Here is a 27,652-nt window from a genome sequence, read left to right on the forward strand (position 1 = left end):
GAATTGCTATGATACCATCATGGTACTTTAATATGAAAATAATATATATAAGAAATAAGGAAACTTATTTCATGCCTTTAATATTTGGGTACCCTTGTTATTCCCTGTTTAACACATGCAGTTGATCTTTATCTGAGCTGTATCTGAATATATTGACTCTTGTTTCTTATTAGAAATACTTTTCTTTTGAATCCCTCTGCTGTCAGAAAAGATATCAGTGTAGAATTATGAGAAGTGCTTATTTTGATATAGTTGTAGAACACTGTGAAAGCCATTGGCATGAGGAGAAATTAGCTGGTGGCATACAGAAATCAACCAGAATCCCTTGCTGCCATTGTCTTTTAACTTTGGGAGAGGAGAGAGATTTCTACAGGGGAGGCATTTTTAAGAAATGTCACTTAGACCAAGATAATGATAAAAAATGCTTATGCTTTGGATTAAAGTTCCATTAGTGTATAGCATCTACATTTTCTCATCCATTTCCCTCACAGAGTTAGGACTTCCAAAATCATACACTATGATTAGATTATGAGTTCTGAGTTTCTGGGTTTTTTTTTTACTATTCAAAATTTGTCTGAAAAATAATTCCATTTGAAACTGTAGGGTTGTAACTCCATACTCTATCCAGCTGAGCTAGAAAGATTGAATTACTAACATCAATTAAATTGAAGTGTGCAGTGTACTGATTTCATCTAGTCGTGACTTTTTGCTGGTCATGTTAATTATGTAAAACCAGCTTTATATTTAATTATGCTTAAGCCAGGTTAAAGTGGTTTAGTAAACAAATCATAATATGTTCTTTCAGGACTCCAAGCATCCTAACTTTGAGACTCTTTTTCATTATTGATTTTGTGTGTGTTCTTAAATTTTTTAATTTCTAATATTTAAAAAAATTTATTTATTATTATTATTTACATTTTAAAGTGTTGTTGTGGAGCAATGGGAGGGAGAGATGGAAAGGGGTGCAGGCAGAGGTGGGGGGGTGCCGGCCCATGGCCGGCTTCTTCACTGGCCGGGTTTCGGAGGGAGGTGAGGCGTGGGGTGGGGAGGGAGGGAACCGCCTGCACTACTCCAGCTCAGGAGCTCAAGTCTTTTCGGCTACTGCACCCCCTGCAGTTCTATACTCCTGACCAGTCTCCTCTGAGTGGTCCTGTGCTGATTGGAGGGCAGATCAGCTGTCCTTGCTGTTCCCCAGTGTTCTGATGTGCCTGTTTCTCGCAGTACCCAAGCTCCAAACACTTCCCATGGGACAGGCCGTGTGCTGGTCCCTTGCAATGACTCACCGGCTTCTGAGTGGCTCCTCACTCCTGTGTGGGTCTGTGGGAACCCCGTTAGTGGTCTTGCTGGCCTGGGGGCCTCCAAGGCCCTCTTCTCCCCTGCCACCTCCAAGCAACTTCATATGAAGGGCACAGCTGCGGCTTTGCCAGCTCTTGCTCTGTGTGCTCACCAGGGCCAGCCTTGAGATGGTCAGGGCTGGAAACACTTCGAGTGGTCCCTTCTTCCTCTCATCGCAGCTTCTCCCACCTTCATGAACTCCATGAGTCTCTTTTCCTCTTCTGCTGTGCTCTAGTGGCCCCAGCTTGGCATTATGTTTCAGTGAGAAATTTCATGTTTCTGCATGCCACAGTGCCATTTATTAAATTTAGAAAAGATAATGTAATCTCATTATTGACTTCTTTCAACAGATGTGTAAAGCTGACTTTTGATAAATAGTGAACTTCGTTAGTGCACCCAACTTGTTAGATGTACCTATTTTAATAATCACAATATACCTATAAATATTCCCCCCACCCCTTATCAAAATTTATTAAATGAAAAATTATATTGCTCTGGGCTCGACGTAAATGTAGCACCACTGTTGGAGTTCTGTACAGTCATCACAGTTTCAGGCTCTACTCATAAATGAGAATCCTAAAAATTTCAAGTATTTTTGTATGTTTAGTTTTATTATAGCTATAAGAACTTGAACAGTATTCTACGTTACTGTATTCCAAATAGCATTTCTTGGGGGTTTTCAGGGTCTGCCTTTTTAAAGAATAAATATTTGTTTTGTATTAGATACAATTATTTAAATTATTATACAGAAGTGTATTATATGGAGAGTATTTCTCCAGCATTAGTCGTGAACAAAATACAACATGATTAATGGAGGGTATTAAGTGGAATTCTACTTTTGATTTCTTGACTACACATTTGTCACAATCCACAGTTTCTAGTTGAATTGTGTTATCTTTGACCACCATGATAATGGGAAGAGCCAGGCAACTTTGTTTTTGACTACCTCAGTGTGTGAGCGTAATAGGCACCATATGAGTTATGGTGTGAGGGTGAACATTTTCAAAGATGTTTCCAGGTAATTTCTTTAAATATGAGTATTAGATGAAGAAATTTCTGCACTTTCTCCTCCTTTTATTTCCCACTACTGTTAGAGTACCTTATTTCATTTAAAAAGTTAGACATTTGGCCATGATGGAAAATCATCTTTTCTTTCAAAATTTAGTATAGCTTAAGTATCCCAATACTTAATACAACAGAATATCAGGGAGTTATGTAATATTAAGCAATTTAATGAAAGAAAAGCCTTTCTGTGAATCTGTTGAATACTCTTAACATGTTTTCCCTCTGCCTTTTAGAGCTTGAGTCTATTGATGAAGGATTGCTACAGTTTTGTGCCAATAAACTGAAATTGCTGCATCTTTATGAGTCTGTCAATCAATTAAATTCCCTTGATTTTCATTCAGACCCACCATTCGCTGATAATGTGAGTAATCCAAAATTTTAGTATTATACAAAATAGTCTGATTATTTTTAATTTTTTAGATTAGTTGTAAGGAAGTAGAACATTAAAAATTTTTTTTAAAGCTTAAAGGTGTATTTTCTTTACCAGGCCCCCTGCTGGCTCTCTTTGCCGTGCTGCTAAATTTATATTATTTATACAAGGATATTACATTTTACTGTTAATCCATTTTCACTAGTCTAGAATCTTCTGGGAGTTTTTTCCAACTCATTTTTTTAAGGTTGCTTCTCATAAAACAACTATTTCTGGACAAGGTTTGCAATTAAAATATACTCAGCTTACTCATGTGGCAAAACAATAATTCCTTTTAACAAACAAAAAAAATGTTTTTGCCAAACAGAAGAAACCAGTTTTTCTGTGTTGTTAGCAAATTCATATCTTTCCCTTTTGTGTATGACATAATGAAATATATTTTAAAGTATTCTATCTTACATACAAGTGTTCAAAATAATTGTAATAAATGTTCTATATTTTTACTCTATAAAGCATTAAAAAAGTGACAGCCCCTTGTAATCTGTATTACAGTGCAGTATTGCTTACTTCTGACGAATGTGTACAAAATTCTTACTTTCCATACAGAGAAAGGAAGTTTGTCTTAACAGGGAATAGAGAGAAATAGTGCCTTCTCTCTGTCCCTCAGATTCTTGTGTGACACTGGGCAGGCTGCCTGGCTTTGTAGCCTTGTGTCCTCACTTAAATAAGGGGGAGTCGTAAGATGATTTTAGTGAATTGTCAAGTCACTGATAATGCTTTTTAAAAATTTTTTCTGCTGTATCTGAAAGTTTATTGAGGTTTAAAGTGGAAGCCTTGGGCCGACCCTGTGGTGCACTCGTGAGAGTGCGGCGCTGGGAGCGCAGCGGTGCTCCCACCACGGGTTCGGATCCTATGTAGGGATGGCCGGTGCGCTCACTGGCTGAGCGCAGTGCAGGCGACACCAAGCCAAGGGTTGCGATCTCCTTACTGGTCACAAAAAAAAAAAAAAAAAAAGTGGAAGCCTTTTATCTTAGGTACACATATACACAAATAAGACATTTTTAAGCAGAAAAATGAGAAATTTTTCTCTCTGTAATGGAAACAACCCACACATTCTAATATCTTCTCTTTTGTCTTTGAGATTTTTGATGGATTTTATATATTTTGACAATCATAATGATAATCTGTGATTGCCGTTATAAATGATTTAACCATTTTTTAGGATCTTTTGTTTTTCTTTTTACTTCAGCAATAGGGTAAAATAATTTTAAGCAACAGGAAGATTCAAGTGGATTAAGTGATGTCTACAGAATTGCCTAGATATTTCATAGATTCTTCAATGCCTAATAGTCTCCTAAGATCCAAATTCTCTCATATGCCCTGCCAAAGAAAGTTAAATATACATCATTACTAGTCTTCTACAGAATTAATTTCTATTTGATAGCGCAATATATATCCTCTTATAGAATTCATTTCCTCTTGTTATATCCAATATACTATGCAAAGATAAAAGAATTATAAAATTTTAAAAATCAGTTGGCAGATAGTTCTTTATTATTATTATTTTTGATTATTTTCAAAACACTTTTTAAGAATTAAAACCATATTTTCTTGTAGACTTGTTTGGATGTTTCAAAAACATGCAGCCAGCTAGGCTGAATGGCTACTTTTGTACATATAAAACTGAAATTCAGATTTGAATTAATTCGTTTTTGCTGTTTGTGGGACATATTACATATAAGCTCACATGTAATTTCAGTACATTGAACTACTGGTATGTGTTTAATAGTCTGCAGTTTACTAGTTTTTAAAAATAACAGCCTAAAGTAAACAAATAAATGAAACTGTTCTTATTTAAGGATATAATGTTGAATATACTAATTATCCTGATTTGAGCATCACATATTGCACACATGTATTGATATGCAACTCTACACCCCACAGATAGGTACAGTCAACTGTGTTTCAGTTAAAAAAAAAAAAAAGTGGCCTCGCTTACGTGGCATGGGAAAGAAGGTTGTGCTTGCTGTGGCTGATCTGTGGTCGTTGACTATGTTTGTGTGCGTGCTTGTGTGTGCGCTTGCCCTAATTCAGAAACATGGTGCTAGTACCTGGAGATATGTCTGCACATGTGGTATCTGAAAATAGTTTAAAAGGCTGGCAGATGATGTCTGTGACTTTTCAGTCATGAAAAGTATATCTCTGAGAGCTGCGTGGAGGACTTACATGTATATACAGTGAGAATTATTTTCCCATATTTTTATTTTATAGTGCTTATGCTGCTTAATAAATAAGCATTTAATTTAGGAAGGTTTTTTAGTTTCCTGAGAATGACAGGAGTTGCAGTTGATACACTTTTAAATTTTTTTGATTACATAATAATGTGTTTATTAAAATTCTAACATCTTAGAAGAGTATAGCATGCTCTCAAGAAACTTTTTTAAATGGTACTTTCAGTGTTTCGAGATTACTTTGTTTAAATAGACTCCTACTCGTGAAATGTAATTTGAGAGTAAAGTTTGAGCAGAGTACATTAATAGTTATCACAGTGATAAAAAAAATCATCTTTTGCTTACAGACTTGAATTTCAGTTTAGATAATGGGATTGACATGTGTGATGTATCTATAGAAAGAGACGTGGTCTATTCAGAACTTTTTAAAAATTTTTATTTTTAAGGACTTGGCTGTGTTACTAAGGCTTGATGAAAAAGAACTGCTTAAGCTCCAGGCATTGTTAGAGAAATATAAGCAAGAGAACACCAGGACTACTGTCCGATTTTCTCATGATAAGGATGGGGTGTTGCCTGTAAAAACATTCCTGGAATATTTAGAATATGAGAAAGATGTGCTCAACATAAAGAAGATAAGTGAAGAGGAATATGTGGCGTTAGGTGAGTAAAGTAATAAACAGCTCTTGGTATCTTCCTTGTAGAAAGACGGGTAGGAATGTACAGCATCTCAGATATTCAGTTTGTTTTGCAATTAAATTAACTAACATATTTAATGTATATTTTGGTTAATGAAATATACTCTGGATATATATGCACTATTTCATACAAGTTGTATTAATAAGTATACTGAAGAGGGGCTGGCTAGTCAGTTACCTCAGTTGGATATAGTATGGTGTTATAACACCCAGGTCAAGGGTTTGGATCCCAGTACTGGCCAGTCACCAAAAAGAAAGAAAAAAAAGATACAGATACAGTGTTAGACATATAATAATGATTCGTTTTCTGCTTTAATTAGTAAATTGAAGCATTAATTTCTCTTTTCTCATGCTGTTTTTCTCCTTTGGAATTCCAGATTGCAATTCAGGAATATTGTTCATCCAGATGATAAGTAGTTATTGCTTAATGTGCTTTGGTTTTGTTTTACTAGGCAGTTTCTTTTTTTGGAAGTGTTTGCATGGAGAAAGCTCCACTGAGGATATGTGTCACACTTTGGAGTCTGCTGGACTTAGCCCTCAGCTGTTGTTGGTAAGGTGGTTTATTGCTAGATATTGTTTCTCCTTACAATCATCCAGAAGTGTCAGTCTTTTTTTTTTTTAACCATTGTCTTTTAGCATATTAAAGGATGTACATGAAAACCTAAAAACAATCAAAGAAATTTGTAATAGAATATTATTCCATATTTAATAGAATAATATTTTTTTCTTAAATTTTAGTAAGACTATTTCTGTGGTTGGCCTAAAATAAATTTAGAATGTGACATGTATGCATGCATTTACAATGGACTTTTCTCATCAGTAAAAATTGTAATAGTAGAACTAAAACAGATCTTATTTAGAGAACAAAACAAACTTCCCTTAAAGCTATACAGAATTGCTATTAAACATTTCCAAACTTTGAGTATAGTTAGGATGTAACCTCTGTGCTGTAAAAAAAAAAGTAAAACAGAAGAATCATCCAATGGAAGAACAACAACACTACCTTTTTGTCCTTTCTGAAAAGAGCAAGGGAAATTACCCCATTGCCAGCAGTTCTCCCCTCTCACCCACCCCTACACGTGTACACACACACACACACACACACACACACACACACGCTGTTTCACACTTCACTCACATCTTATACTTTGGGCAGGGTTTGGGCATCCTACCTCTGTGAACTTGTTGTCTGTGTTAACGTATTGTTCTTTTTCTTTTTTTTACATGTAAGTCCTTTACAAATGGAGTCTGTTCTACCTCTCCTATGAAACGTATATGTCAGGAAGTATGTTAAAAATATACATAGGCTTTACATGAATGTTCACAAGCAGCTTTATTCTCAACAGCTGAAAACTGAAACCTATACAAATTCCTTTTAGAACAAACTGGTACATTCTTACCATAGAATAATATATCTGCAATAAAAAGGAATGAACTATTGAGATACACAACAATTTGGATGAACCTCAAGGAAAATAAACAGAGTGAGAAAATGCCAATCTTAAAAAGATACGTACTACGTGATTCCATTTATGTAACATTTGTGAAATAGCACAGTTGTAGGGATGGAGAACAGATTAGTGTTGCCAAGAGTTAGGGATGAGTATGGGAAAGAGAAGTGTATGGCTGTGAAGGGTTAACAGGGAATCTTGTGCTGATGGTAATGGTTGAGTGTCTTGATCATGGTGATGGTTATGCAGAACTACCCATGTAATAAAATTGCACAGAGGTATGCAAACACGGCGCGCGCGCGCGTGCGCGCACGCACGCACACACACACACACACAAGTGCATGTGTTACTGGTGAAATCTAAAGAAGTGCTATGGATTTTACCAGTGTCAGTTTCCTGGTTTTGATCTTGTGTAACATTGGAGGAAATGGTGGGAAGGTTCACAGGACTTTTCTGTGCATTTCTTTGTACCACCAGTGAATCTCTAATTATTTAAAAATATAAATTAAAAAGAAAGGAGATAAATGTTACCCATCACTTGAAGTTGAAATGTTTAAATAAGAGCAGAGTACTTCTTGTTCTACATTGTGTTTAATTAATATCAACAAACTTTTGTTGTCTGCATTAAATCTGGGGTTTAAGAAACACTTGAAAAAATGAACCTCAAACCTTGCGCAAACCATATACAGAAATTAACTGAAAATGGGACATCAACCTAAATGTAAGAGCTTAAACTATAAAACTTACAGAATAAAGCATAAGAGAAACAGTGGTTTAGGCAAAGATATCTCAGGGCAGAAAAAGCAGGAACCATAAAATAAAAAGTTCAGAGATTGGATAAGGGGCATGAAGAATAATCATGATTTGTAGCAATAAATATGCTAATAAAAAAATTTTTTAATTAAAAAAATAAATGAATCAGCAAAAAACCAAGACATTGTTTCCTATACCAATATCACCATTATTAAACTAAAATTTAGTGGCAGAAAGGTAGTATGAATAGGAAAAATGCTTGATTCTTTAGTTCATTTTACAGGAATGGGCTATACTAAAACTGGGGAGAAAAGGCCTTATCCATTAATTCTGTATTCACTTGGTCTCTACAATGTGCCATTCTGTGTTCCAAATAAAAATAGTACTATGGGGAACAAAATTTTTTTTTTAATGTTAATAAATTGTACATCATCAAAATTCAAAAGTTAATGTTTTTAAAGACTTAAAAAACTGAAAAGGCAAGCTGCTTTTTCAAAACATATATCCGGTAAATGAATTGCATCTGTATTATACAAAGAATTCATATAATTCAATAAGACAAACAATGTAATAAAAAAATGAGCAAAAGATTTCAGTAGACACCAGAAAATAGAAACACAAATAGCAGATAACCACCTGAAAAATGTTTAACATCGTTATCATTTAGGGAAATGCCAAATAAATCCCCAGTGACTTCTCCCTCACTAGTATGACTAAAATTAAAAAGAATGACCACACCATGTATTGGTGAGAATGTGGAGCCATCACTACTCTCAACAGAGCTAAGGAAACAGTTTGGAAGTTTCTTATAAAGTTGAACATAGATTTACCCTAAAATTCAGCAATCTCACTCCTTGTTATTTATCCAAGAAGAATGAAAATATATGTTTACATAGACAACTGAAATGTTCATAGCAGCTTTTTTCATAATAGCCCAAATTGGAAACAGTCAAAATGGTACCTAATAATAAATGGATAAATAAATTATGGTGTATCCATACAACAGAATGAACTATTGGTACACAGAATAACATTAATGAATATCAAAAGCATTGTGCTAAATGAAAGGACCCAGAAACAAAAGACTACCTACCTATCATATCATTTGTTACTCTTTTAATAGAAAAATTTTATATAATATTAGAATAGGCAAAATAGAGTAATAGAAAGCAGATCAGCGTTTGCTAGGGAATGAGGATGGGAATTGGAAATTGATTATAAAGAGACACAAAGAAATTTTGGGGTGGTGGAGATGTACTTTATCTTGTTTATAGTGTTGGTTATCCAATTTAAAATAGTGAATTTTATTGTGTGTATATATATATTAAAAATAGTATAATGCATATATATATATATACGTTATACTATATTTATATACACACGCACTATATATATATACACATACACTGTATATATATATATCTGGAATTTATATTTTTATCATGCTATAAAATTTATAGAATAGATTATGATTTTAAAATGTTACTTTAAAAAAATCATCTAGCTCTCAGAGACTGTATTTAACACATTCCAAATTATTGGTCTCTCCTTTTGCTTTTCTTAGACACATGTTTTATGGAAGGGTGTCATTTTTAAAGTATACATCACCAGCTGAATGCTATTAAACAATCATGTAATTTTTATAAATTCTACTGTGAGTATAGAATAAAAGGGGGAGGCATTTTCACTTAAAGAATGTAATTAATGGTTATGAACGGGGAGGAAAGGGGGAACTTCTCTAAAAAAAAAAAAAAAATCAAAGCCCAAGAATTAAAGTAAGAAATGGAATTGTACAATAAGAAAAGCTCTTTTCCTTGATCATTGTGGTCACATTGATCAGAGGAAACGTCAGTCAGTGTGCTCAGGCCGCTGCTAACTCGTGCAGCCTTGGAATGGTGAGGTGCCATTTGGGGCACCGTGCAGTCAGTGTGCATTCTGTTTACATCTTGCTAGCTCCCAAAGGAGTTAGTTAGTACCAGTGCCAAAATAGACACCAATGATATTTTTTTGAGTTACTGTATTTTGAATTGTTTTTTTTAAAGAGAATAGATAAATTATTGTGTTATGTTAAAAGAGTAACAGACTTTTAGGAGTTAGGCATATAAAAATGAATAAAATGTGGTAGGTCTTTTAGCAAAATACATTATTAGTATTATATAGACATACTATTTGGAAGTGTAAGTTTTCCTATTTTCTGAATTTTTTTTTTTTTTTTTTTTGGCAGTTGGCCGGTAAGGGTTGACCTTGGTGTTACCAGCACTATGCTCTAACCCACTGAGCTAACCAGCCTGCCCCTTGAAATACTTTAAATGGTAGTTTTATTGGATTTGTGTTCATGAAGAAACTGGTACTTGTAAAGAAGGTTGTACAAATTTTTTAATTTACAATGATTTCTAGGTGCCCACAGATTTTTCTGTAAAACTTACATTTGATTTAGGGACTATTTTGCCAAATTGGTGTAGTTCACAGAAGACAGCTGATAGTTTCTCAAAACATTTAAAGCTTTATAGGTATACTGCAGTGGAATTTTATCAAGCTATAGATTTTTATAACTTAAAACAGACCTTAATTTTCAGGGAAGACTCTAGAAAATAAGGCTCACCCAAAAGACTAATAAAATAAGTTCCTTTAAGTATAAAAGGCAAGGCTGGCAGACAGCTTTCTTGTGTCCTGTCTGCCACCATTGTCATTCATTCCATTGAGTGAAGAAGGATTCAAGTTTAAGGATATTGATGTTATAGAAAGATAGTCACCTAAAGGTAACTGCTCATCAGCCACTAGAAGCATCTCCTAAGGTCCCATGGTGTTTTCTGTTTTATTCTTAGATACAGATTTTAGCATTTGTTAAGGTATTGCCTGACTTAGAACAGAGGAATTAACTAAATTTTATCTCCAAGTTTCTGTTATTCAAAATCTGTTATTCAGATATCATCTGGTAATATGTCAATATGTGACATATTTACATGTGAAAATAATATAATTCTCATTTATAATATGTGAATTCATAATATGGATGTTTCTATTATGAGTAATATGCCATTCTTTGTTGTGGTTTGAAAGTCTATCTTATTTTGTATTCACTAGTTGTGGAGGTAGTCACCTTTGTATACTATCTTTTCCTGTTGTATGTGTCCCTGTTTCTTTACAGTAGCTTAATTTAACTATATTCTCTTTGATTATTTTTCTATCGCCTTAATTTTTCCTGGAGTTTAAAAAATATTTTTATTGCTTATAAGCAATTCTAAAATTATATCATTGTGTTCTCTTGCCATCATCTGTTTCATACTGATCTGCATACAAACAGAAGTTTAACTGGAATTTTAAAAGTTTATAAAAAAAAACAAGAAAAACACACTCTATGTTATAAACAAAGTTACCTGGTTGGGCAGGAGATGGAAGGAGGTGACCTAGGGATGAAGTGGAACAGGTTTTTTGGTTGTTTCAGCATTTGCTAAAGGTGCTGGTTGGTAGGGGAGAGGTTAGTTGGAGAGAAAAGTACAAGAGTTCATAGTATGAAGAGAGGTCCAAGGCATGGCGTTTTACTTTGGCTGCCTTAATTTAAAATACAACTTTTATGAGGATTTTGAAAGTTCATCGATGACTAAGACATGAACCAAGATTTGAGAGAGATTAAACCTGTGGATATGTTTAGAAACCTGACGTAGTTTTAAAATAAGCCCTAGTCATATGTTTTGTACCTAAAATTGAGTCTAATGTCAAAAGTGAGCCTAAATGATAAAGTAAATTCTACTCTCCCTCTCGTTGCCTTTTGATTTGCTTTACAGAGCACATACACATGAAACTGAAACAGAGTTATTGTCAGTTGCATGTAAAATGTCTTTGTAACCTATACAGGCAACCAGTTTTTTAGCCTGACTTGTGATTATAAGCAGCAGTGTTGTATGAGGTTGCGAGGAAGTCTAGAAGAGAGGGCAGGAGTACCCTTGATAAATGAGGTAAGGTCAGTTAGAGTTTCGTGGGTTAAACAGGATGTTGGATGGCAAGTAGAATGAATAGGTTATAATGTGATCCTATTTTTGTACGACAGTGGCACCCTTATCCTCCCACCAAAATACTGTACATGTATCTGTACATATAAAGCCATTACTGCCTTGGCATGTAGTAAGCTTTATATAACCATAGCGTTTGTTGTCGTTAATATTGTCCTTACTTTATGAGCATGAGGGGAGACTTAGAAGAGAAGTTAAACAAGAAAAAGGAGAACTAGAAAACTTCGCTTTAAAGAGTGTGTACGTGTATGTTCATGTATAATTTCATATGTGTAAAACTTATGTACATCTATAAATTTATATGTACATGTTTACACACCCATACACGTGAAAATTTTTACAGGGAGAGAAAAGAAAACACACATGTTAGAATCAGGTAAGTCTAGGCTCACAGCATAACTGTAGCTCATTGCCTGTGTGCTGCTGGCTTCTGCTTTGTGAGTTTGTTTCCTCGCTTCTGAAGTCTGGGCACATCCACACCACAAAGCATGTTAGGGCCAAGTGCGGTGATGTGCGCGTCACGTTCTCACCAGAGCTTCTGACCCTAAGTCGTCCTCACAGGTTCCCTTCCTTCATGCACTTCTCCTCCTTCATCTCCCTGCCCTCCTTAATTTTTGAAAATTGTTTGAACTAATACATTTAAACTGACAGTCAACCTTTTATTTTAGAGCTTTTTTCACATGAAGGTGCTGCAGTATTGTCAGCAATCAAGGCCTTTCACAGATACCAGTACTTACAGATGTGACATTGCGCTATTAAACTTTTCATTATGTAAGAATTAAGTGTGAACAGATTTCATAAATCTTAAAAATGTTTCAAATTTAGGTAAGTGTGCTGACTTATAGGCATCTTAAGGACACTTAAGGTGTAATATGCTCCTTGACAGAGGTTTAAGTTAGAAGGTGGTGCCTGACCCAAAGGAGAGATGGAACGGTGGAATTTAGGTATCCAACAGAAAATAATGAATCTCTTAGGTAGATGAGGTCCCTCATACTGCCCCTTGTTATGGTATAACAAGGAATCACTTATTTTCCAGCCCAAAAGGCCGCATCATGTATATACATATGTGTGCTGTCTAGAAAAGTGTGAGATTTTATCCACGTTAAGTATTTTTTAGGCTGAAAAGATTTAAATTTGATTTTAGTCTCTGCTCCTGAGTGTCTGGCTTTCTAAGGAAAAAGAAATTTTGGATCAATCACAGTCTGTCTGCTGTCTTCACACAATGCTGTCCCTCCTGAGCAGGATGAAAGGTAGGATGCTGGTGCGCGTTGTAGTTCCGCATTTTCAGGACCCTCAGGTACTGCTCTTGGAAACAAAGTTTAGTGTTTGCAATACCACAGAAACAGCAAGGAGGGAGGTTGGTTTCTCTTAACAAAATGAGACAATAGTATACAAAACATTTCACCACAGAGATTCTTTTGTGTATTGATAGAAACCTCTTAATGCATTTGATGTATGCTCTGATTCATGAAAATTACTTTTATATTTTGTATCATCATAAAAAATAATGTGATATAAACAGCATGTTTTCTTAACTCAGTAAGGCAAATTGGATGTTCTTTGGGAAAAGGAATGTTTTTCTTATAATTTTTGTATGATTATCAAAATATTAATCTATTATATTAAAATATTTTGATGGTAGTTTTCAGTAATGATGAAAATATTACAAATAGGGACTTAATATTGATTTACAAACAAGATGACTAACATCATAAATAAGTGAAATATAAATGTTCTGAATAAAATAGATTGTAGATTTATTTTCCGATTCATTCAGAAATATACAAATACATCAGTGGGGCATTTAGTTTTAATATTATGTTTAACATGAAAGATTAGACAAAAAGTTGATGAGGTGGGAGTTTATTTTTTAATTTCCCCCCTGTCCTGGTAGTGGCCATCGATGAGACCTGGGATTCCCAATCGGTGTCCCCTTGGTGGCAGCAAATGCGCATGGCCTGTATTCAGTCTGAGAACAATGGAGCTGCTCTGTTATCTGCACACGTTGGACATTCTGTTGCTGCACAGATATCGAACAATATGACAGAGAAAAAAGTAAGTTGGCCGAGGTATGGCTTTGATCTGTACCCATCTGATCGGCTAAGGGAATGCTTTTCCTTTTCTGGAGTATATTGTCTTCAGTGTTATGGAACATCTAAAATTTAAAATGTGTTCGGCAGGTTCTTATTTGTTTGGGTTTTTTGGGGGACAGGGGGATGAGGGGTGCTGCCCTTAATTTGTTTATTCAGATGCCATGCATACTTGAATTTAGCAGTTGCCACATGGCGTAAAGGAAAAAGTGCTGAAGTTGGAGAGCACAGAACTGGCTGTCTGCCAATAGCTGGTGATTTGTGGTGAGTCCCTTTAAAAGGAGTCTCCTGGCTTCAGTTTCCTCATCTAAAAGAGGTCAGGGTTAGACTGTATTACTTCCTAGGTGTATTCCAGTTCCAAAGGTCTAGGATTGTCTTTACCCCCTACCCCTCACATATAAGGACTCAAATGTAAGTTTCCTACTGACCTTTTGCTTTGTGGTGTTTCTTCTTCTCTTGAGGACTCAAATTTATATCAAAAAAAAAAAGAAAAGACTAACATTCCTTATATTGTGGTGGATTAAATAATTTTTTTCTAAAGGGATGTTACATTAATTTGGATGAGACACATGAATGGGTCTATGCAGATTCATTTAATATTGTCAGTCTCAAGTTGTTTATAGTCTAATTTTAATATTGCTAGCTTTAGGTGTTTATAATGATGGAGAGAGAGGAGATTTCAAATATGTTTTTCAAGTTGACAAGTACATTCTGAAGTTATGTCTGTATCCTGATTGGTACTGATAGAAAAGGCTCTGGCCCTTGCCAAAGGTGGCCCAGAAAGCCTTTTGAGGTGTACACTGATTGAATCGGGGTCATTACTGCAGGGCTCCTTATAAATATTTTCAACTCACCATTCTTGCCCTTGAGTCTCCAGTCTATTCCTGACCCGCATGTTTCATCCAGCCAAGTAGTAATATTCATGAAGCAGCATCTATGAGTTGCTTCATGATGTTTCCTGACTCTTCATCAGCCTTCAAGTAAAAAGCTCATTCTGTTAATATTTATTCAGAATCTTTGCCAGAGAATCACCAGCGCGTTTTTTGTTAGTTTTCCCAAACAGCTTTGGGTGCTGATTCAGAGGCCCTCACTGATTCCTGGGAGGCCCTTTCTCTTGACACTGAATACTGGAAACTCCTGCTGAAACAACTGGAGGATTGTCTCATACTTCAGACTCTGCTTCATAGCAAGGGGAATGCTCAAACCTCCAGAATGTCATCGCTGCAGGCTGAGCCACTTCCAAGGCTTTCTGTTAAAAAATTATTAGAAGGAGGGAAAGGTAAGCTGAAGTTTTGAGCATTTGCATCTACATTTTTGTTACAAATTTTTTAAACAGAAATGACTGAAAGAGTAGGGAAAGAGAAATATACTCAGATTTTAAAAATAATAATAACCCTCTATATACTTCTTAATTAATTTTCTCTAAGTCTGATTCAGTCAGTTCCCTGCTCAGGAACCCTAGGTACTTATTCCTGCCTAACAAAATAAGCAGTGGTTCTCAAAAAGTGGTCCGAGAACCTCACAAGCCTTCCCTTTTCCACCTACATGTCTGTGTGAGGCCGGATTTTCCTTGTATGCTTAACCAAAACAACAGATCACAATAGATTGGATGCCAGAGATGATTGGAGCATCCAGATATAAGCCAGACATTAAATAGATTTACAACAGTATAAAGTAGTACCACTTTTGTCAGTAAACATCTTTTTTTGTTTTGGGAAATACAGTTATTTTCATAAAATATTAGCATGTAATAGGTTTATTACTTTTATTTTTAAATGAATTAATAAAAAATATTTTTAAATGTCTCACTTTTAATTTCTAATATTGTAAATATTGACAGATGTAACCCTAAACCTAAGTTCTTTGGGATTGTCAGCAATTTTTAAAAATTAAGGGGGTCATGAAACAAAGAAGTTAGGACTGCCGGAACGAAGCATAAAATATTAAGCTAGCTCTTCAGGAACTTTGACTTGGAGTCCAACTAATTTTTCTGCTTCTTTCTTGCTTATTTGCTAGGTTTTAGATAAAATGAAGAATGTGTGTGACTCTCATCTTTGGACCTGAGCCTGTCCTCTTTTCTTTTCCTGCATCTCCCACTCATGGATGACTAATTTTATTCATCTTTCAAGATCCAGCTCAAATGCTGTCTCCTCCAAGAAGCCTCTCATGATTCACTAACAACAAATTCTCTCTTCCTCCTCCTAATCTCCACAGAGCTTTATTCCTCGTTTCTGATGCATCACTTTCTACTGTCCTGGAGTTATTTGGGTTCCTGTGATTGTATCTTGCAGGAGTATAAGCATCTTACATTTTGAATTATCTTTGGGTGCTCACTCTTCTGCTCAGCAGCTCTGTTAGGCATTTAACACTGTAATGACTGTATTTCTAGGTTTATAAATACCCAGGTATTTATAGATTTTTATTTAGTTAACTCATTGTTTGTAGGACTTCTGACCATTTTTTAATTGTAAACTTACTACATTCCATGTTCCACCTAGTGAAAGTGTAGAAACACCATTTTAATTAACCCGAGCACTATAATCAGGGGCTTAATTCTGTAATTAAGAATTATCAAATGATTTAGAAACCAAACATAAGAAACTAGATCATGCAGCACACTGCTCCCATTTATTTTCACTGATAATTGTAAGTTTACTGTAAAGCATTCTTTTTGTGGTAACATTTTTATTTGAATTAAGATAGGAGGAAAGACTGAGAAAAGGTTGTGGTAAATTATAGAAGAAAGTATAATATTTTTTAGATAATAAACAGGACTCTTCAAACATCTTGAATCTTTTTCAGCATACGTTTAAAATTTTTTGTACTACATTGATGGTTGAATCGTGGTATGGTATCATGTTGTTAATTAGATACGGCTAAATTTTGCCCGTAAATATTTCATGTAAGCAAGTTAGAAAGTAATTAGAAGTAATACTGTGTTGCCCTCAGAAAGGCCTAGACTCATGAGTGTCATGCTAATCCATCTGTTTTCTCTTAAAATTTAAATGAAAGTGTTTTAAGGATGTATCCATTTCTGTCTGTCTGGTAAGATGCAGTTTGGATTTGTGGACACAGAAAGTATGTGGTACACAGACACATGTGCACATGCGTTTATGTTTGTCACTTTTTGAGAGGGTAAAGACTCCCCAGAGTAGCAAATACCCTGCTTGCCCTCACAACGTGAGTGGTAGGTAGTAGCACTGCTGTAAATCTCATGGCTTTTGGGGGTCACCTTCAGGCTCAAAAATGAATGTAGAGGCCGGCCCGTGGCTCACTCGGTAGAATGTGGTGCTGGTAACACCAAGGCCATGGGTTCGGATCCTATGTAGGGATGGCCGGTTTGCTCGCTGGCTGAGCGTGGTGCTGACAACACCAGGCCAAGGGTTGAGATCCCCTTACCGGTCATCTTTAAAAAAAAAAAAAAAAATGAATGTAGCACTGAGATCTCTTTATAAGGAAATGCAGGTTATGCATTGTATTGGCTCTCATTGGCAAACACTGCCACGTATGTGCTATAAATTTTCATTTTCTTTCTTGTCTCCCAACTACAGGTGGCATTGCAGACCATGTAGCCAAGTGGATATTTAAACAGGACTTCAGCCCTGTACTATTAAAACTGGCTGCTAAAGAAAGAGATGTAGAAAACCCAGATGAACCCAAAGAAGGTATTAACAGAGGTTTCCTGGAGGTGTCAGAGGTGGAGATGGACTTAGGAGTCATACCAGGTGATACACAAATAATGAGAAATATGAACTCCAGCGTGGAAAGATGTGGCTGAGTTTTTATTACAGAAAGAATAACATCGTCACTGTCCTCTGACTTTCAGACCTACTGCGTTTAGCCTACGAGCAGTTTCCTTGTAGCCTTGAGCTGGACGTGCTGCACGCACATTGCTGCTGGGAATGTGTCGTGCAGTGGAATAAAGACCCAGAGGTAGGACTCTCACTACTCCTTCTGTGTTAGTTCTGCTTCTGTGCTCGTGCTGTTCGTATGTGTGGAAGGTTTAATTAAACAGCACTGGCATTTTCCCTGTGGAGTGTCTCTGTAGTAGTAACTGTGCTGGGCCTTTTTCATACATTACCTCTTACTCCTCACAGTAAACCTGTAAAGTGTAGGTAGTGTCTACAATCCCCATTCTACAAAAGTGAAAACTAGGACTCAGAGAAGTTAAGTTCCTTGCCTGAGGACACACTGCTAAAGAAAGTGCCAGGATTTAAGCATAGGTTTCTCTTCATTTAAAACCAGTATGTTTTGCTCTACTCCCTAGTTAGGTCGTGACAAGTGTATTTTCATTTTCTTCTGAATTCCTGCGTGTAATGGCACCTACCTAACAGAATTCTCAGAAGTACAGTCAGAAAAGGTGTATTGTGCACGGGGTTGACTGTAGTCCAGTGTTTGCCTTGTTGCCCTCTTAGCTCTCTGCTCGGGCATCATTTTTTCTCACTTACGGTAGGCACCTTTTCTCCTGAGGCACTCACCGTCTGGAAGCAGCACAGGACGAGGGCCCCAGGGCCTGGATTTGGATCCTGGATGAATCGCTGACAAGTGTCTGCGTCTGGGTGCAGGACAGTTACTGAATCTCTGGCCTATTATTTTTTCTACTGCTGCCACCCCCGTGAAGGTGCCAATCCTTCAGGGTTAATGCCAGGATCAATATGATGTAAAAGCATATGGCGAATACTCCTCTTTGCTAGTCAGTCCCTTGCTCAGGCCTCCCTAGTTGGTGCTCTGATGTATTATTCCACTCAAATCAAAATTCTTTCCTTTATCTCCTTATATCACATTGCACTCTTCTAGAGAAATCTCATGGGTCAACTAATTTATGCTAATATAGTAATGGTAAGAGTTTTCTTTTTTCCTCCAAAAACTTCTCCTTTTTATGTCCTTACTTACATATTAAAGGAGGACACTACAAAAGTAAGTGATTTAAATAAAGGAATGGTCTTTGATCAATTAAACCTTGACCAAAAAGAGATTTTAGGACAAAGGATCCTCTGAATGCCCCTGAAATCACCCTCTTTAGTTGACTACTCTATAACTGGATGGAATCATATTTAGGCTGTCTACTCGAATTGGGTTTTTTCATTCCATGAAAAGAGGAATGTTAGGATTAGAATGAGGCACAATTGTTTCAAAATCTAAATAATTCCAGATTCAAGTCAAAGAGAGTGACATTTAAGAAGAAAACTCTGCTTTACAGCATTTGCTTATAAATCAAAGGCAGCTTATGTAATGGACATGGAGTTCCATTGCCTGACTTACAGCTAATAGTAATCACAGCACACAGCTAGTATGACCTTGGTGCACGTTTCTGAACTCCTTATATCAAGTTTCTCCTAAAATGGGGGCTATAATAGTAGAAATCTGGAAAGGCTGTGTACAGCAGTTTGTAGAGAAAGGGCATGCATAGATCTGACATTTTGATTAGTGTTATTGTCCATTATTAGAATTGCTTATATTTAAAATAAGTGGCTGTTTTTCTTGTTTTTCCTGTTATCTCCTTGCCCTATCCATCCCGTATCCCATCTCCACCATTTCACACACATGACTTTATTAGGCTCAAAACAATTGAAATCACCTTTGAAGCATTTCCAACATCAGTATGTGTTGGCTGCAGTGATGTGTTTAGTCTGTGTGCAGTCTGCAAAATTATTTCGCAAATATCTGGATAATTTTATCAGCATTACATACTGTATTTGGGTTTTAGTATGTAAACTTCCTTGATTAGAAAGGTTGAATTTTAAACATCTCCTATGCCATTTTATATTACCTTCTCTACTTTACATTTTTCTCCTTGGCACTTACCACTAACATGCTGTGTGATGTACTTACCATATTTGTTGTCCAGCTCCTTCAGTAGATGTCAGTGAAGCAAGGCGTTGGGTCTGTTTTGTTCATAATAGTATCCCTGGTGCCTCAGACAGGGCTTGGTGCATAGTAGAAGCTCAATAAATATTTGTTTGTTTGTTTTGACAGCTGACCAGCATGAGGATCTGAATCCTTGACCTTGGTGTTATAACACCACGCTTTAACCAGCTGAGCCAACTGGCCAGCCCTCAATATTTGTTGAATGAATGAATGAATGAATGAATGAATTATATTTGCAAATGTAAACTCACTGTTTTTGCATCTGTGTAAAATTCAAGTATTTATGGGAGAGAACATTTCTGTGATGTACAAACCACAGCAAATTTGAGTCCAGATGTCTGCATAAATAACCTGGGAGTTTGTAGGAATTAATCATTTAATAGGTAATGTGAATTTAAGAGGGATGATTGCAGTTATCTTATCAAAAGTTACTTCTTATCTAATACTCCTATGCTCTTACTGCAACATTCTTAGATAGCTTTATGCAGAAATTTATATAAGAAATCTCCATTGGTATTGGAAACACCTGTTAAATGATACACCTTTTTTTCTCTCTCTTTTTTCTCCTTGTATGTAAGGAAGCACGTTTTTTTGTTAGATCAATAGAACATTTGAAACACATTCTTAATGCACATGTTCAGAATGGTAAGTAAGCATATTAAAAACATTACTGATTGATTCAAAAGGGACAGACATCCTGATTTAAATAAAAATTTAAATGTTTGTTTGCTTGTCCTACCACCTAATATATTGCTGTGTATTGCTATATGCAAAGTACTGGCTATTTTAACTACTTGGAAAAATGCTATCCAGAAGTGGGTGAGGAGGCTGGTAGTTATTGTCACCTTCTGTCCCCCAAGCTGACTCCAATTGCTAGGTGTAAGTAAGGGAGTTATTATGCATGAATCATTGATTCCCTCTTTAGTTCACAGGTAGAGAAGAAAAGAGGATGGGTTTCTCAGGACTGTAATTCTTGATGAAAAAGCTAGGTAGCCAAAAGAGAAAGTACTTTGTGCTTCTCTTAATCAAAGTGAATATTCTCCATTGGCTGCTATTCTACAGGGGCTGCTGATAGCTCCTTGAGAAAATGTTACAAGTTATAGTAGAGAACTTGTAAACAAGTTGCTGATTCCATTTAATAGATAGATGGGTTTCATTATAAGAATTAAGTGATGAGATCAGTTCTAGACTAGTTAGTAACTTTTATAAGTGTTAAGACTAGGTGTTAGTCTGGGTGAAAAGAGGTGTCACCTTATTTCTGTGATAAATTCTAGAGAAGTTGCTTATCTCTACTTTACCTGTGTCACCTTCTGGCAGGTGGCCTGAAGTCAAGTTTCAGAGGTTATAAAATGTCCGATTTTACATGAAGAGAACTTGAAAATTATTTATTAATTCATCTCGTAGATCTTACCTTCTTTCAAGAAAAGAAGAATTTACAATGACTTGTTTGGAAAATATGGTTTCTATTCTATGCTTTTTAATAAAATTAAGTTACCTACTGACTTTAGGCTAGTATTTCTTCAAGTTAGGCCTTTACCCATTTGTACATCAAGTAAGCTTCCTGGTTTCTTCACAGCCTATAAAGGACGTTTTCTCCTAGGTACAGAATCAGCTGCATGGGTAGTAATAACAGCATGTGAAATGTCATGTTTACACTGCCTGATTGACAGCTGTTTCAGAAATTTAATTTTAATGCCACAGCTTAATGAATATGGAAGTATAAAGCCCATATTTTTTGTTTGGTTGTGTTTTTTAAAAAATTTTTTTATATTTTCTGTGGTTTTATAAATAGTTTTTTATATGTCACTTTAGTTGGTGGTTACATATGAAAAAATCTATTGGTGGGCATTGGGATTGTTTCTAGTGTTGGCTATAATGAAAAAACTATTCTCAACAATCTTATCTATATCTCTTATATTCATTTCTTGGGTGTATATAGAACAATAGAATTGCTGGGCGATAGGGTAGATACATATTTAACTTTAGTAAATATGGCCAGTTTTCTAAGTGGTTTTACCACTTATCTCACCAGCACTATATGAGTGTTTCATTTGTTCCACATACTCACCAGCGCTTGTTATTGTCATTTAAAATTTTTTTAGCCCTTCTAGTGGTTGTATAATGCTATCTCATTGTGATTTCTCTGATAACTAATGATGTAAATCTTTTCTCATGCTTCTTGGCCATTTGGAAATATTCTTTATGCAGCCCCGTTCTGACTTTTATTAAAGATAAAGATTAAGAAATGATATGATATCTAAATTAATAGCTCATATAGTTTGGTAAGCTTAAGGAAGACAATAATTTGTTTTGTGTGATGAAAGCGAGAATATATAAACAGTCTATTTACTACTTCACTTGCTGCCTAGGCATTGCGCTGATGATGTGGAATACATTCTTAGTTAAAAGGTTTTCCGCTGCTACATACTTAATGGATAAGGTAAGGTAATTTTAAATTTCATGTACTGACTTCTTATTTATTTAGTTCCCTTAATTAATTGACTGCTGTTAGAAAGATTGGGCCTTGTTAGAGTATTTTCTATTCGATACTATATTTTACTCATGCTCAGTTAAATATAATTCCCAGCACTGGCATTTCAGTGACATGAAGAAGAGCTCTAAACCCTCAGAAAGAGAGTAATATACAAACTGTAAAAGCCTCCTCACCAAAGAGAGTAGGACTGGTGGTTGAATAAAGCAAGGGTTTTCATTTTATTTTAAATCAAAATGTATAAATGTACACTTACTCACCAGTCTTTCGACACAGGGCCAAGATATTTTCTTTGAATGTGGTTGACTACAGTCCTGCTTTGGTTTTCTTACATAAGCCTCCCCCATAATGCATTGCCTGTCGTTTCTAGATTCTGTCTTTTTTTTTTTTGCAACTGGCCAGTTAGGGGATGCAAACCCTTGACCTTGGTGTCGATCCCATTTTTTACAGTTGTGATGAGATCTAAGTGCAAAATCTTTACATGTTTATAATTTATCTTCTCATCTTTGTAGTTGTTTCTTCTTATATCTAATCCAACAGACCTATGAGCTGTTCTCCTCCATAAGTCTTTTGAAAGTATTCAACATAGCATTCATATAAACAACACCCCTTTTTTCTCTTTAATGTTTCATCAGTTATTTAACTAAATTACATAATTACAGTTTGTACAACCATCATGAATAGATTTGGGAACAGATATAACATGCAAGCACAGAAAGTTGCTAGCATCCTGGAGAGTAGCTGCCTAGCCTCAAGCAAAGCAGGCAAGGGCACTAGTTAGTATGTTTTACAGGCCAGTCAAGAATGTATCTGGCTGGCATCAGTTAAGTGGATGCCAAGAGAATGACCACTATAATGATAACATATTCTTTTAAATGGACAGTTGCCTGCACATGAAGAGCAGTAAGACTCAGACCCACCTTAGGCACTGCTTCTCTTGGAAGTGCATTCTTTGATGTCGTTGATAACGTTTTCTAGTTAACTTTAACCATTCTTTCCTGTATTCATCTTCCCTGCCTGCTTAACTACTTCTTTCTTGGAACTTGCTTCTTCTGGTCTTTATGTTGTTCTGCTATTTCACTTCACCTCTCACCACCCCTCTTTTGAGGGAATAATAATAAAAAGTAATTTACATGTGAGTTCTGTTTACAATTGCACAGCATTCTCACATCCACAGCCACATTTGATCCTCACAGCTCTGATTTGGTTGAAAACAGTCCTGAACTAAGAAGCAGGGGATTTATGATTATTCATTTAATAAATATTTTTTTACTGTGTTATCTCAGCTGCCATGGACTGTGCTAGGTTCTGTGGTTGAACAGATGAAAGGCACAGTTCTGGCCCTCAAACAGTCTAAAAGACAGGAAATAGACAATAGGGAGTTTGGGGAGCTCAGAAGAGAATGTAAATAACAAGACACAGGGAAGGCTTCTTTCTGACTTGAATTTTGGTAGATGAGTACATATGAACCAGTAAAACATGGATGAGAAGAAAATGTATTCTAGCAAAAAGTCCTGGAGATATGAGGGAGCTTGTTGGATTCAGAAAACTGCAAGTCAGTGAGGCTGGAGCATACGTGGGCTGTAGGAAGGAGGGAAGCTGGAGGAAGAATTTCCCACGCAGGCTGTGGATTTGGGGTTCTCTAATACTACATGTAAACTGCTTAGCAAAGGTCTGGCACGTATGGTAAGGGCTCAGTAAATGGTAGCTATTACTTTATATTGAAGACATTGGGAAGTTTTAAGCAGAGGAATTATATGCTCAGATTTGTGTTTAAAAAGATGATTTTGGCAACAGTGTGAAGTACTTGGAAATGGTGTGGGCTGAGCTTGGTTGTTCGAAGGCTGTTGCATAATCTCAGGGTGAAGAGTCTTGCACTGTAGTCCCCTCTCCACTGTCTCCTGCGAGTTTCTCATCTTACCATGTAATGTTCCTCAGGACAGAACTTTTATCTCCCACATGCTGTCCTGTAGACAAACACAGCAGAATCATAATAAGTACGTATTGAATCAAGTACGTCTTTCTGAGCTAGGATATAACTCCTATCTGCTTTAGAGTATTTTTTCTTTTTTCTGACCATTTTAAACTATTGTGTGTCTTTATCAAGAAGCAAAATTCTTAGGTGCTCTTTATTAGTAACCTTGAGTTTGGCTCTGTTCTTGAAGCATAGTTATTTGACTGTACAAAGTGAGGGCCAGGTTTTTAGAGTTTTTTCTTATTTAATAGCTTAAAATCTATAATTTATTTTTGAAAAGGATTACTTATGAGCCCAGTGTGATAAATTTCTAAGTTCTGCCACAAAATTAGTTGTATCTACTATAGGTAGAACCAACAGTTAATTAATGAAAGATTGCTACACTTTCAGCTGCATTTATAGTTTCTTAAGTTTGATTACTTTTTACTTTCTTTTTCACCATAGTGATGCTTTATTTACATTATTAAATATTACAGCATTTTGTGTCATTTTTTGTTAGGTTGGAAAAGCACCAAAGGATAGGTTATGCCGAAGGGTAAGTGACTCTACCTTAACTAGAATTTTCTCTGCTAATCCTACGCTGTATGTAGTACCTTATTAACAGTAGCGGTGAACTTTGTCTTTATCATTTTGATGACATATCAGGAGATAAGAATGGAAAGAAAATACTCTATTAAGAAAATACTCATAGTTATGAACTATGGCCAATTTTAATTTACCTTTCCAGACTGTCTGATAGCATGTTTAAACTAAGTTTTCGTAAAATGTGTTAAACTTTGGACTGTGGACAGGAGAATAACATGCTACCATTGATGCATGTTTTTCTCTACTTCAAATTAGAAATTTATAGTACAGTAGTCACCCCTTACATGTGGTTTTGCTTTCCGTGGTTTCAGTTACCTGCGGTCAACTGCAGTCTGAAAATATTACAGTATTTTGAGAGATAGACCACATTCACATAACTTCTATTACAGTAAATTGTTATATTTATTCTATTTTATTATTAGTTGTTGTTAATCTCTTACTATGCCTGATTTTTAAATTAAACTTTATCATAGGTATGCATGCACGGGAAGAAAACAGTATGTGTAAGGTTTGGGGCTATCCATGGTTTCAGGCATCCACTGGGGGTCTTGGAATGTATTCCTTGAAGATAAGAGGAGACTGCTGTAGAAGCATCCAACATCAGTTGAAGCATATTCTATCTATATGTAACAGCCGCTGTGCACATATGTCATTCATCTTAAATAACTTTCCAATCTATGGATAATGGACTTTTATTTGAGGCCAGTGACTAATAGTGGTAGCTTTTGCTCAGAACTTTGAAATGTCTTATTACAAATATCTTAAATGTTGGGACATATGAATCTATCTGTTATAGGCCCTCAGTCCTCCAGAATCACCACTATTGAAGAATTCTGATGTGTTCTTGATAGTGGTATGACTAGAGTCATATGTGTTCGTGTACATGCATACACACATATATACTCTGAGTTATTTACTTTGGGGATGTGAGGAATTTATTGGTTTTTGGTCTAAAAAAGATTGTGCATAAATGCAGTGGCCTCTTTGGCACTTTAAGAGAGTCAGCAGGAACCATCTTTGCCCACAGCATGAATCTGGTATTTAGTTCTCCAGCTTGGGGATTCTAGTTCTATTCAGATGGTTCAGTTCAGTCCCTAAAAGATGTTCTGAAACCACACCAACTGTTTTCTTAGAGCTTTTCTGGTTGGACTCATGGGTAACCTCCCTTGTACCATGATTAACTGGCTATGAGATGCCTTAGCAGGCTGGACAATGTGCATGGGAGTGCGGCCCTCTATAGGAACCGGTGACAATGGCTTTGCAATACACATAGAATTCTAGGGGGTTTTTTTGTTTGTTTTTGGGGGGTTTTTTGTGGTTGGCCAGTACGGGGATCCAGACCCTTGATCTTGGTGTTATAATACCATGCTGTAACCAACTGAGCTAACTGATCAGCCAAGAACACTAATTTTTAAAAGTTGATAGTAGTACCACTTTTTTAAAGCCTGATTTTAAAATTGGTTGACTCTGAAGAATCTAAAGGAAGGTATGTAATTGTGCTGATGCCTTTCCTTGACTTTCAAATTCTTGCCTGTCTATTCAGTGTAAAAAGTCAGTTGAATAGGTGTGTTGTGTTCTGTTATTTTTGCTTTTCCAATAGTGACTAGCAGTTTTGCTGCAGGGACTAATTATGTTCTTTTTTAAAAATAGGATGTGGGGATGAGCGACACAGCAATGACATCTTTCCTTGGCTGCTGTTTGGATCTTCTTCAGACTTTAATGGAGGTAAAAGAGGTGTCTTTTCATTCTGAACTGCTCTTAAAATATTAAGTAGTCTGAAAATTGTCGGACTTAAGAAAGGACTGTTGTAATGAGATTCTTTTTCATTTATTCATTTGTGAATTTTGACTTAAGCCTTAAAAAGTGATGTTTTCTTATTAAATTCTTATTAGAATTAGACCTTGTGTTTTATTATTACAATTTGGGATGGTGGTACACGATATATGTTTGCATTCTGCTGCTAATAAACTCATTAGGATATTTGTAAGCTGTTGTTTCTCCAATTCCAAATACAGTCCTCCCTTCTCAAAACCCTTAGGCAGATGTTAACAGGGATGAAATGCAGGCACCTGTCCTGGATACTGAGGATGCCTGGCTTTCTGTGGAAGGACCGATCTCAATAGTGGAGCTAGCCCTTGAACAGAAGCACATCCATTACCCACTGGTGGAACACCATTCCCTCCTGTGCTCTGTCCTGTACGCAGTCATGAGGTTTTCTCTAAAGACTGTGAAGCCACTTTCACTTTTTGATAGTAAGGTAAGACCCTCAGGGGATTTCAGAGCTATTTTGGAGCTGTGGGTGTACAGTCACATGGATTTTCTTACTTAATAGAAGTTGTTTATATTTTTATGACTTGTATGGGAAATAATTCATTGTGGGGTTGCAGCTGCCTTATTCTGCACCTGATTGCGTTCTTCTGATTTACCTTACATGTTGGTTTCCCTTGAAGTTTTGCCCTCTCAGCTGTTTGCCCTTCTCATTCTCCATATTCCTCCTGGACAGGCTCGTTCTCTCCCTCTTGCATATCTCTAGGCCTGACCTGTCCCCAGAGTTTGAGGCATATATTTCTGTTGAACATCTCTCTTTGAATGCCCTGTGAGACTTCAAACACCTCGTATTGAAAATATATCTGTAAACCCTCACCCCATTCTGCTCCTGACCTAGAAGTGCTGTTCCTCCTAAGTTCCCTGGCTTGGTTAGTTGATTAGTTATGTTGTCATTTGTGCACTGGT

General features: G+C 36.1%; 1 protein-coding gene across 3 annotated transcripts in view; it reads left to right on the forward strand.

Annotated features, from left to right (window-relative positions):
• The window catches only part of RAB3GAP2 (RAB3 GTPase activating non-catalytic protein subunit 2), a 101,273-nt gene that overhangs the window by 66,403 nt on the left and 7,218 nt on the right, over positions 1-27,652 (forward strand). For all 3 annotated transcript variants that reach the window (XM_063114386.1, XM_063114385.1, XM_063114387.1), the window contains 13 exons: positions 2,634-2,761; positions 5,448-5,661; positions 6,149-6,246; positions 13,055-13,160; positions 13,805-13,965; positions 15,051-15,279; positions 17,552-17,725; positions 17,827-17,933; positions 20,447-20,513; positions 22,238-22,308; positions 24,834-24,869; positions 26,570-26,644; positions 26,958-27,176. In XM_063114386.1, the coding sequence (XP_062970456.1) occupies positions 2,634-2,761; positions 5,448-5,661; positions 6,149-6,246; positions 13,055-13,160; positions 13,805-13,965; positions 15,051-15,279; positions 17,552-17,725; positions 17,827-17,933; positions 20,447-20,513; positions 22,238-22,308; positions 24,834-24,869; positions 26,570-26,644; positions 26,958-27,176 (1,685 nt within the window). The remainder of the gene's footprint in view (positions 1-2,633; positions 2,762-5,447; positions 5,662-6,148; positions 6,247-13,054; positions 13,161-13,804; positions 13,966-15,050; positions 15,280-17,551; positions 17,726-17,826; positions 17,934-20,446; positions 20,514-22,237; positions 22,309-24,833; positions 24,870-26,569; positions 26,645-26,957; positions 27,177-27,652) is intronic.

The sequence above is a fragment of the Cynocephalus volans genome, chromosome 11, assembly GCF_027409185.1.
Source record: "Cynocephalus volans isolate mCynVol1 chromosome 11, mCynVol1.pri, whole genome shotgun sequence".
Lineage (NCBI taxonomy): Eukaryota > Metazoa > Chordata > Mammalia > Dermoptera > Cynocephalidae > Cynocephalus > Cynocephalus volans.